Source organism: Aethalodelphis obliquidens, unplaced genomic scaffold (assembly GCF_003676395.1).
Source record: "Aethalodelphis obliquidens isolate GAN/ISIS:26980383/991018 unplaced genomic scaffold, ASM367639v1 scaffold12, whole genome shotgun sequence".
NCBI classification, from domain to species: domain Eukaryota; kingdom Metazoa; phylum Chordata; class Mammalia; order Artiodactyla; family Delphinidae; genus Aethalodelphis; species Aethalodelphis obliquidens.
Window position 1 is genome coordinate 24,735,356 of NW_020837956.1, and position 12,811 is coordinate 24,748,166.

At 36.0% G+C, this 12,811-nt stretch overlaps 1 protein-coding gene across 6 annotated transcripts in view; it reads right to left on the minus strand.

Annotated features, from left to right (window-relative positions):
• The window catches only part of NCOA1 (nuclear receptor coactivator 1), a 366,502-nt gene that overhangs the window by 95,458 nt on the left and 258,233 nt on the right, over positions 1–12,811 (minus strand). For all 6 annotated transcript variants that reach the window (XM_027113708.1, XM_027113710.1, XM_027113709.1 and 3 more), the window contains 2 exons: positions 8,571–8,676; positions 5,559–5,725 (listed from right to left, as the gene is read on the minus strand). In XM_027113708.1, the coding sequence (XP_026969509.1) occupies positions 5,559–5,725; positions 8,571–8,659 (256 nt within the window). In that variant the 5' untranslated portion in view covers positions 8,660–8,676. The remainder of the gene's footprint in view (positions 1–5,558; positions 5,726–8,570; positions 8,677–12,811) is intronic.

Consider the following 12,811-nt stretch of genomic DNA (forward strand, 5'->3'; position numbering starts at 1 on the left):
AGCAAAAAGTCACACATCCAAAAAGAGCTCATTTTCATAATGGCAAGTTTATTAAGACATGAATTTACCTAATTTCAGATTCAAAAAATATTTATTCATTATGTAGGCACTTTCACATTTAATCTTAATTATACTCATTTTGTGGATGATGAAATTGAGGTTCACGAAGGTTAAATAATGTGTCCCAAATGATATAACTAATAAATGGCAGCAGGAGGATTTGAATTCTGACCTACCAAATCCAGTGTTCCAACAAATGGAAAAAATGGTGTAAAAATATACAGCCTTTTAAAAAAAAGTCTACACCAAATATTTTAAAGAAATAAGTAAATTGTAAAAGAATAATTATTTCCTCCATCTTTCTCCTTTCCTGATTTGATCAACTGCCACTTAAGAGAGAGTGAAGGTACGATTCTGTGAGCCTGCGTGAAATAGCTAACTTTTCACCTTCATGTCATGATGATCTGATTGATAAAACTGCAACTGTTAAATGATTTAGAATTCTTTTGTGTGGTGATGTTGAAAAGTCCATCCATCATCTTAAAGCAGCAGCATACTTATATAAAAGTTTCCAATCTGTCAGACTAATTAGTTCACCAAAAAGCAAATACAGTATTACTGAATATAGAGATTCATTTTTTTCACTTTAAAATATGAAATATTTCAAATATTCCAAAAAATACAGAAAGTGGCATAGCATACAGTCACACAGCCACCATTCATTTTTCACAGATGTTAACATTATTTGCTTCAGGTCTTTCCTTTTTAAATAAATAAAATGCTACAAATAGAGCTACAGCTCTACCACTATTCCTCCTCTGTCCGTTTTCAGAAGTAACTAGTGTTCTGAGGTCAGCATAAACATTTCTAAGCATGTTTTTATACTTCAACTACATATGCATGATTTTTACAAATATATTATTGTTTTGTGTTTTAATGTTTACATAAAAATATATAGACTTTTTCAACTTTTTCCACTCAACATTATGTTTGAGATTTAACTATACTGATACATATAAATTTCATACGCTCATTTGAACTGCTGTATAGTATATGAATAACCCACAGTTGATTTCCTAGTCCCCTATTGGTAGACCTTTTGACTTCTTACAATGCTGTAATAAACTATTTTCAGTATTTCCTCTTTTGCACATTTGTGACAGTTTCTTTAGGGTAAATATTAGAAGTGAAATTGCTGGATCACAGGGTCTGTGTATTTTCAACATTACTAAGTTTGACAAATTACTCTCTATGTACCACCAGTAACATACAAGGGTTATTGTTTTTCTGTATGCTGACACTTGATATCATCACAGCTTTTAATTTTTGCGAACCTAATGGGTGTAAAATGTTATCTCATATAGTGTTTATAATAATAGCTTTACTGAGCTACAATTCACACAGCATACCATTCATGGATTTAAAACATACAATTCAGTGGTTTTTAGTGTATTCACAGAGTTGTGCAGCCACCATCACAATAAATTTTAGAACAATTTCATCAACCCCAAAAGAAACCCCATACCCTTTAGCAGTCATTCCTCATTTTTCCAACACTCCCAAGCCCAAGGCAACCACCAATCTACTTTCTGTCTCTATAGATTTGCCTATTTTTGACATTTTATATAAATGGAATTATATAATATGTGGTCCTTTGTGACTGTGGCTTCTTTTGCTTAGTGTAATGTTTTGAAGATTCATCTATGTTGAAGCATTTATCAGTACTTCACTATTTTTTATTGCTAAATAATATTCCAGTGTATAGGTATACCTCATTTTATTTACCCATTGATCAGCTGATATACTGTTTGCTTCCACTTATTGGCTATTTATGAATAATGCTGTTATGAACATTTGTGTACAAGTTTTCATTTCTCTTGGGTATATACCTGCAAGTGGACTTGCTGGGCCACATGATAACTTTATCTTTAATATTCTGAGAAACTACTGGGCTGTTTTCCAAAGTGGATGCAGAATTTTACACTCTCACCAGCACTGTATGAGGGTTTCAGTTTCTCCCATCCTTACTAACACTTGTTACTGTCTGTCTTTTTGACTGTAGCCACCCTAGCAAGTGTAAAGTGGTCTCTCATTGTGGTTTTGATTTGTATTTTTCTGATGGCTAATAATATTGAGTATGTTTTTCATGTGTTTATTGGTCATTTGTGTATTTTCTTTAGAGAAATGTCTACCCAGAGCCTTTGCCCATTAATTAACTGGGTTATTTATTTTTTAATTATTATGGTATAGGAGTTTCTCATTTAGTTCTAAGATGTACTTCCTTCATCATTTCATGTGTTTCTAACATTAAGACAGGTTTTGTTTCTTAAACAGTTCCAAAATACATAAACCATCAAGTCCAAGTACATTAAGTAACTATGCATGATAAGCACAACAAACAAAATTTTAGGCAAAACCCAAGGCAGGAGTGGCTATATGACTGGCCTAAGGCATGTGAACAGATGAGACATGCAAGGACAGAGTCTTGTCCTTAAAGGGACAGAAGCATGCCTTCCTGTTTTCTTCTTTCCCTTTCCTGTCATCAGGAACACGTACAGGTGAGCCATGTTTGACCACATGGGTAAGGGCAATACCCTAGGAATGGCACAGGAAAACAGATGGAAGGAATCTGAGCCTCTGACACATGCCTAGACTACCTTGTTAAAGCCACTGTATTTTGGGTCTCTTGCTACAGTAGCCTTGTCTGTATCCTAACTAATACATTCCGTATTTCTCAACAACATGCTTATTTGCTATATCCTGACTGTGCCCATGTTAGACATAATCTATTAACATGCCATCATAAAAGGTAAGAATTTAACTTACTTACATCAACCATCTAGACACACATACATATCCCCTCTTCCCATACTCCCAGTAGAGTTACAATAATTTTTAGAGCAGTCAGTATTTAGTATCTATGTTACTATGGCCATATAAATATAGTCCACAAATGAGTCAAGGTATGCGCTATAATTTACAATTCTCATATTTCATGTTTTAGTTTTTCTGTGAAGTTTGATTCATCTCTAAACTCTCCTCCAGACTAAAAAATTCCTCTCAATTTGGTCAGTCATCATATACTCTATGTGTTCCATTTTTTTCCCCATAGAAATATTCCTCCTAGAGTTCTCTATCCACCTGCTCCAGTTGGGACTGGCTACTTCTTTACTCTGCTGCTCAACTGTAACCCTGGGTCTCCTTCTACCTTTCTTTTGTTAAGATTCCATGGTTTCCCTGGGCTAAGATCCTATGCCTTTCTTTCTTGGTTTACTACCTTGGTCTTGATAGATATTTCTGGAAAAAAGTACACAGGAGATAACATTCTTGAGGCTTCAGATGTCTGAAAATGTCTTTATTTTGCACTCATATTTCATTTGGATGAACACAGAATTCTAGGTCCAGGATACTCATTTTCAGTGTTCCTATTTGGAAATCCGCACCCTCCTGAAAGTAATCTAGTATGTGTCTGTTTTTTCCTCTCTCTTGTTTTTTCTTTCTGGTGTCTAGAAATTGTGCATTGGTGTGGTTTTTTTCTTTCTTTTTTATTCATTGTGCTGTGCACTACATGTGTGCTTTCCATCTGGAAACCCATATCCCCTAATTCTGAGAACTTTTTGGTTTTTGTTTCTTTGCATTATTTCTTATAATTTTGGTCTGGTTTTTTTTTTTTTTTCTGGGACTAATGATGTGTTATACCTCCTGAACTAATCCTATACATTTCTATCTTTCTCTTGTTTTCCTTTGCTTGTCTTTTTTATTTTACTTTCTATGGGATTTCTTCAAATTATCTTTCAACGCTATATCTTTTTATTCAACAAATATTCATTGAAAGTCTACTATGTACCCAGGAACTGCTACAGGTATTAAGGATACAATGGTGAACAAAGAAAAATCCTTGCCCTCATGAAGCTCTAGTGGGGGTAGGCAGGCAATAAACAAATAAAATGTGTAATATGTTAGATGTAAAAAATACTGTGGGGAAAATAAATCAAGGAAGATGTAGAGAGGTGTGTGTGTGTGTGTGTGTGTGTGTGTGTGTGTGTGTGTGTGTGTATGTGTGTGTATTAGATAGGTTAGTGAGGGACAAGTTCATTGAGAAAAAATATTTGAACCAACACATAAAAGGGATGCAGGAGTGAGCCTTGTGTATATCCAGGGAAGAGAATTCCAGACAGAGAGAACAGCAAGTGCAAATACCTGAGGCATAGTGTTCCTGGAATGCTTGGGGCAGAGAGTATGAGAAGATAAGGTAATACGGTAAAGTTTTTCTCAGCTATCCTGATTTTAAGTTCCAATGTTTCGTTTTATAGCATCTTATTCTTGTTTCATAGATGAAATATCCTCCTTTTTGTCTCTGAGGGACTGTTTGATGGCTTTACATTTTCTTTTGCTCCCTGCATTGTCTCTGCTTCCTCTGAGTTCCCTTTATTCTGTTCCTTTGCTTGACTTATTCTCTTTTATAAAAAGACTTTCTTCAAATATCTGGATTTTTATTCATATTAAAGAGTGAGGTACTAAAATCCTGACTGGCAGATGTGTGAAGTGTGGGGACAGAGCAAGGAGCTGATTTTTTCACTTGGGGGATCAATTCCAACTGTCAGTGTCTGTGTGTCTTTCCCTTTGGACTGCTCAATTGCCCCAGAGGAATCCTCCCATTTTCAGCTGAGGGAGTATGAGCCAGGCTGTCAGAGTTTCCAGATTGAGTAAGGAAGGTACCATACAGCCTCTTGTTGGCTATCCCCTCTGCAGACCTACAATACCAGTTTTTCCTGTCTGCTAAATCAGTGGTCACTAGACTATCTACTCCTAAAATCTTAAAAGCCTATCACCTCAACCATTTAAAACATACTATTTGTTCATAGTCTTTTTACATTGCTGCTATTAATCTGAAGTTCTTTGGGGTCTATTCCTTCTGTTTGTTATCTGTGTTCTTACTCACTGTGTATTATTTCCTCCTATGTTATATAAGTTTATAGCACAAAATCTCCCTCAGAAGCACTTTTTCTTTGGGAACCTGACAGGGCGAGGTGTGGTTATTGTTCCTTCAAAGTGCTTTGCCTTTGTTTCTGGTAGGCAACCCAGGAGTTGTGTGGTGTTGGGTCCCCAGTAAATATGAATAGTATAAATATGAACCATAAAAATAAATCAGGGTTTTCTCAGAGAAGGCTGTTTCCCCCACCCAGAGCCCAGGCAGAGACAAACTTATAACTCAGATGGAGGGACTTTCCTACCTCTGAGTTGCTGTCTTTCAACCCTATGCCAGAGCCTCAGGTCTGATACCACAACTTGTATCTCCTGACTTAATCCCCTATGATACTGGGTCTCATAACCTTTCAAGGCAACCAGTTCTCAAGATAACTTAATAAGCCACTTTGTTGTAAAAGAAGGGTCTCAGATTCACATTCTAAAATAAATAGCATCTAAACAAAAATGTTCCTTTAATAAGATTACAAAATTGAATGCAATTTCTTAATGAAAAAAAATAAAATCACATATTGTAAATGTCTTAATAACAAAGCACACAGTCACAGGGGTTTTTTTGTTCATTTTTTTACCTTGTTCCATTCTCTTCATTAGCTGTATCTGATCGACTGTCTTCTTCAATATCTTGCATTTGTCTGGTTTTACACTCAAGCTGTCAATGTCACTGATGTTGGCAGACAATAACTCGGCTAGCTCTTCTAAATATTTATTTTCTTGCTCCCTGCGCCTCTTTTCAGTGCTGTTACACAAAGGAAATCCAGTTACTGTACTTTCTACCACCATATTTCCTTCTCTGATCATGTATTTAATATTTATATATTTACAGAGATTCCTGTTTTTATCCAGAATATAAAACCAGATTTAGAAAACAATTTAAAATTGTATCTAAAAAACAAATATTACAAAATACCAAGGTGCAGAAAACAATTCTAGCTAAAAAGCATAAAGAGAATGACTGCCATCACAGACGTATTCCCTCAGTGACGTATATACATTGAATATTTCAAATGAATACTAGATATCAAAAAGAAGCAGACAGTACATATACTAGTTGCATTTGAAATTATTGGATGTTCCAAATAATAATTCCTTAAAATAGAAACTTTGAATTTTCAAATAAGTTTGTTGTAAATTAAGCAGGCATACTACACCAGAGTTCAAATAAATTATAATTAGAAATCTGATAAAGTCTTGATTCTTATAATGTACTTAAAATTATAACCCCACACCCATCAGATTGGCAAAACGTTGAAGTGCGGAGACAAGAAAAAAGGAACTCTCAATGCTTATCATTTAAAGAACAATGTGATAATTACCCAGTTAACATAAAAATGTACACAGATCCTAAAGAAACTCTTACGTATAAAACAGGAGGTGTGTACGAGGATGTTCATGTTCACTGTAGTGCTGGCTGCAAGAATGAAAATTTGTAACAAAATGGCTGTTTACCCATAGGGAATGTCTATCTGTAGGGAAACAGATTTCTCAAATACGGTATATTCGTGTAATACAATATTTATCAAAAGTTAACAGAACTGAATAAATCTAGTTATCTTTATGTCTAAAGATCCATGCTGAAAAGTATACTGTAGAAAAATACACATAGTATTATGTAATATATAAATTTAATAAACATTCTCTATTGTTCACAGATACTTATATATGCATAATCATTAAAAACAGATTGAAAGAATTAGAGACAAATCAATTTTGTCATTAATCATCTTACTACTTTTATTTAAACAAAACTGCAAATACGTGGTTTATATGTGGTGGGTATACATCGTTTCCTAGTCTCTATTCTTTTATAGGTTAAAAAATTTTCCCCAAATAAAAATTTAAAGTAAAATACAATAGTTTTATCTATTTATTCTTAAATTAAGAAGGACTGACATATATAGAAATAGACAAGAACATTAACTCTGACAACACAAACTGAATTGCATCTTGATATCAGCATTCCTCCTAGCTTCTGGACACTTACCTATGATTATGAGTACTTAGGTTATCATCGCTCAGTAACAGTTTTCTGAACTGATTAAGAGAAGTAGTCACTTTTCTTTCCCCAACCTGAAGCCCTGGCACTCTCCTGTAAAAATTCTTTCTTTGTCCCCCCATGAGAAAAAGCATGTAATCCAATGACAGAAGAGTCTTCTGCCGTTTTATGCGCTACATCAATGATTATCAGCTGGGGGCCATATTGCTTTCCCTGTCCCCAGGGATATTTGACAATGTCTGGAGCCATTTTTGGTTATCACAACTGGTAGGACATTTTGGTTATCATAACTGATATAAAGATGCTATTTGGCATCTAGTGTGTAGAAGCCAGGGATCCTACCAAACATCCTACAATATACAGGATAGCTTCCCACAGCACAGTATTATCTTGCCCACAATGTCAACAGCGTGGAGGCTGAGAAACCTTGCTCCAGATCCTTGAAGGTGAATGGAATAAAATCCCGACTCTTCTCTCAGGTAGGAAAGCTGCTGTTTTGATCTGATTGAGGTTCCTTCTCTATCTGGCATTTATTAGAGTCTCCTTAGCAATAATTCTCTTTTGCCTATTTGATGACCACATTCCTTATTAACACACAAATATTTAATTCCACAAATATTCATTCTTTAAAGTCCTGATATCAATAATTTTTTTCTTTGTTCCACTAATACCATAATATATTGAAATAGCAGTTAAAGATGTACAATGGATTCATTTATTCATTTGACAAATATTTTCTGTGTCCTTACTATATATAAGTTACACATTGTGCTAGGAACTAGGGATAAAATGGTGAGTAAGGACAAAGTTCTTACCAAACGGCAGCTTAGCCTGTAGTAGAGAAGCCAGGGAACTCATGAAATAAGCACACAAACTAATAAAAACCTGAAATTACAGATTATAGCTATAAAAATACATATGAAATAGATACAAATAGGGGAGATTTGACCTAATAGTTAATGGAAGGAAGAGAAGGCTCCTTTTAAGAAAGTAATGACTAGGGCTTCCCTGGTGGCACAGTGGTTAAGAATCCCCTGCCAATGCAGGGGACAAGGGCTCGAGCCCCGGTCCGGGAAGATCCCACATGCCACGGAGCAACTAAGCCCGTGAGCCACATCTACTGAGCCTGCGCTCTAGAGCCCGCGAGCCACAACTACTGAGCCCGCGTGCTACAACTACTGAAGCCTGTGCACCTAGAGCCCATGCTCTGCAACAAGGGAAGCCACCACAATGAGAAGCCTGCGCACCTCAACAAAGAGTAGCCCCCACTCACTACAACTAGACAGAGCCTGCATGCAGCAATAAAGACCCAATGCAGCCCAAAATAAATAAATTTTAAAAAAAAGAAAGTAATGACTAAACTGGTATTTGGAGAATGCATAGGTGTTGACTACAGGAAATCTAGAGGGAGCAAGCTGGATGAGGGAGCAGCATGTGTAAAGGCCCTGGGGAAGGAAGAGAACATGGTAAGTATGAGGGACTCAGAGAAGGCTGGTAAACTTGGAGTAGATGAAGCAAAAGCTCTGAAGTGACTTAAAATGATAAAGCAGCTCTGCCAGAAACAGACTAAGAAAAAGAGTGTTCCTACCTTGATGCCAGTGTGTCACATGGCGATCCTTTTCTCTTATGTGAGTCTGGGTTAGCAGGGTCAGATGAACTGTCCCCAAGGCCACTCATGTTGAAAAACTTCACACCTAAAAAGGAAGGAAAACAATAAGAAATCTACCCTAATGAACTTTCCAACTCTATGGGAATAGGAAGCTCCCTTGTGTTAGAATATATCTAAATACTGTGGTTTCTCAATGAATAATTACAGCCATCATAAAAGCATCCACATTTATATAAAAGCACAGGAATCATCAGCTGTTTAGTGTTTCTACACTTTCTTTTCTATACCTGTAAAATAAAATTAGTCATCCTTCATAAAATCATAGAGATCAATTAGGATGAAAATATTGTTAGAATAATTAAATAGACAATGAAATTTTTTAAAAGAGAAAAACCCACTTCATATGTAAATGTAAAAACTGTATAACTGAGAGTCAGATAGATTCTTTTTTATATTTATTTATTTTAGATTATTTTGAAAAGGACTTAAAACAACTTTTACTCATAAGGTTTGGGATTTTATGTTGATAGGAAAAGAAATAATACATATATGATTAAAATTAAAGCGATGAACTAGATTTGGATTTTGTATTGTACTTACCAACTTTGAATTCCATACTCCTAACCTTTTGCTTATGCAGTCAGGCGACAAAGATCAAACGTTTAGTCTACGTTAGGATCTTGTTATAGATGCCAGAGAACACAAAGTCATTTCCCATAGCATGCCAGCCAGGTCTCTCTCTTACATGTTGTGCCAGTCAGTGGCTGTGCTTAAAGATCCCTCCTGACCTATCCCTATCAACCACTATTCTCTGCAGAATCTCTAACGAAACTTGGAAGCTTATCTCTGGCCTTAGACTCATCACCATCACTTAGATTTTACTAATGTCAAACAACACACCTCTCATTCTCTTCCATTCCATCTACCCTTGTAAAAGGAGAGGAAATTCTTGTTAAATGGGAAAAACCTTTAACTTTTCCTTAAATTCTAAAATGATTAAATAAATACAGTGCTGCATGTTAGCAGCCATGCTTGTAAAGTTGAGATCCATAAGAATTTCTCACATGACTTTAATTAATATGTTGAAATAGATCCTTTTTCTCTAGTCCTAAAACTTCCTCTGTCTCCAGCTCTTTCTCAGTACCAAAGATTGTCATATCCCCTTTTCAATATAAAAATAATACCTAGAACTCTAATCATGACTTTATTATTCCATGTAACCAAAAAAGCACATTTCTAATTTCTCCATATTAGACGTGCAGGTCATGAAAATTTCCAACTCCTAGGATCGCAATTATTTTTTACTCTTCTCTTTTGCTCCTCATTTTGTATCAGAATCCACGTCCTGTCAATTCTTCATTAACAGGAGATCTTACAGTGTCCCCTCCTTCTTCATTCTCAGATACAGTTATGATCCTTATTTGGAAGCAAATACCTCATTCTAGATTCCTGCAAGATCCTTCTACCTTGTTTCTCAATTCCAGTCACTCTCACTTCTAATGTGTCCTATAAACAGCAGCAAAACCACTCCTGCTCAAATGGCATTTTCAAGATATCACTTCCCTGATAAGGAATCAGCTTGATTCCCCTACTGCAGCATGGTGGTTAAAAGCATGGGCGTTAGGGTCAGAAAGGCCCTGCTTAATCATTACCTGCCTGTTCCTGGGCAAAGTGCTTAATCTCCTTAAATCTCCTATTTCTTCATCTGTAACATAAGGATAATAACTATACTTACCTACCTTTAGATTTGTTGTGAGGACTGAATGAACAGTCATGTAAAGAGTGCACTGTAGGTTCCTAGAGAATGTTGGTTATTGTTATTATCTCCCCTTTAGACTAAGAGCTCCATGAGGGGAGTAGTGTTCACTCAGTGGATAACTCATCCCGTACTTCCTCATTGATAAATACAATGGACACTTTTCATTCCTTCACTCATTAATGCTCAATAAGTGCTAACTTATTACTATTATTTTATTGGACTGCTTGAAGCAGCATCTGAACTGTTTCCTTCTGAAAATATTGTCATCCATTGACTTCTGTGATCCTATGCTTCCTTCATTTACTTAACAAATAAATCAAGCATCTATCATGTCTCAGGCACTGTGATAGGAGCTGAGCAAAATCACGGGCCACAAAATAGAGGTCCCTGCCCTCACGGAGTGGGAGACATAAACAAATAAAACACAAAATTAATATGTAATTTTCTTATAGTGATAAAATCATAAAGGAAAAGAGTAGGGTTCATAGAGAAAAACAATAGAGGAGACCTAATTTTAATTGGGCGATCAACTGAGGCTTCTCTGAAGAAGTGATGTTTAAGCCACAGCCTGAGAGATTAGTAGAATTAGTGTGGTTTTCTACTTTCCTGATTCTCAGTACTTTTTGCCCAGTTCTTCGGGGCTAGATTTCCTCATGGTTCTAATGTCCTACGCCTCCTTTCCCCTCATACTATACATTATTCTGCAGTGATATCACTCACTCAACATGGTTTCAAAGAAAAAAAATCTCTAAACCAATTACCCTGAATCTCCATCTCTAGCCAGATCTCCTGGGTCTCAGACACATAACCCCGCTCCTTGCCAGATAACTCTATGCAGAGGTCACATAGGCACTTCAAATTCATCTTTCCAAATGAACTTAACATCTCCTCCTCATGCAATATTTTTTCTCTCAGTTGGTACACTGGAGTCATTCTACCCTCTTCTCTCATACCCCACATGCAAGCAAACAGTAAGATGTGTCCATTTTTATTTCCTAAATATTTCCAAAATCCACCCCTTTCTTATAATCTCCTCTCACCTGTTGCTGAACTATTAAAAACATCATAGTTTTTATGGTGGTCTCCCTGAGCCACCAAAGTAGGCTATCAAAAACATGTTTGATCATGTCAATCTCTTGCTTAAAACCCTTCCCTAAATCCTCACTGCCCAAAGGATAACATTCAACATAATATACAAAGTTTGCATCAGTTCCCATCTATTGTGTGTCCATTATAGAATTTGGTGAATGAGTGATTAAATGTTTGTCCAATCAAGTTATATAAACAATATATAAACAGACTATATATATTATATACTACATACAGTCCCTATATACACATATAGATTATATATGTTAATTTTAGTTTCAACACTAAGGAAAGACTTTAAAAATAAAATCCTTGATACTATCCCATCTTCGCAGCAAAGGTAAACATGAGTCAGAAACTTTAAATTGATCTCAATGTGGGTAGCCCAAGTAAACTCAGCAAAAAGTATTTATTGAGCTCCTACTATATGCCAGCTTCTGTTCTAGGTAGTGGGAGTACAACTGTGCATGAAACATTAAAAAATCACTGTCCTCATAGAGTTTCATTCTATTGTGAGGGAGAGAGAAGCAAAATTAAAAAGTAAAGTATAGAGTATATTAGAAGGTGATAAGTATTATGGAGGAAAACAAGGCAAAAACAGAGGCTTAGTTCTGTGGAAGGAGAGGGGCAGCAATTTTATGTAAAGTAGTTAGGAAGGGCCTCACTGACAAGGTGAGACATGAGCAAAGACTTGAAGGAGGTGAGGGAGAGAGAATGACATCTGGAAGAAGAGTGCTCCTGGCAGAGGAAGGGCCATACACTTTAGCTTTACTCTGAGTGAATTAGCCAATCACTGGAGGATTAAGAACAGAAGAATGACAAGGTCTGATTTTCATTCTAAGGCTTCCTCCATGAACGATAAGCACAATCTTTCTGATCTCAGTAATTTGGCATCTAAATAAGTTTCCAGCTGCCAAATGGACATTTCCATTTGGATATCCCACGTCACCCCAAATTCAACACGTATAAAACATGATGGGTTTTTAAGTTCCAGACTTCTATTACTGACACATAAATGAGATGAACTGCACTATGGATTAATGTCATCATAGAAAAACATTTATTAAACCTCTTGTCAGGGGGAGAGGAAGGCTCTATATGACAAGGAAAATAATTACAATTTAAGGTGGACAGCCTCAATGCAAAGGTCAATATGCCAGACTTGCCACCACAACAAAAAAGATGTTGAAAGACCCGACAATGGCTTTGTTAGCATCCATTCTCAAATACAGAACTAGAAAAATCAGCTAAGTGATATATTACTATAATGAGTAAGACTGCTACTTTCTTCTCCTATGGAGAGTCATAGAAACATAAACGAGATTAACCAGATACCACAGAAGTAAAGATGCCACTTAATTTTGTTTTTACT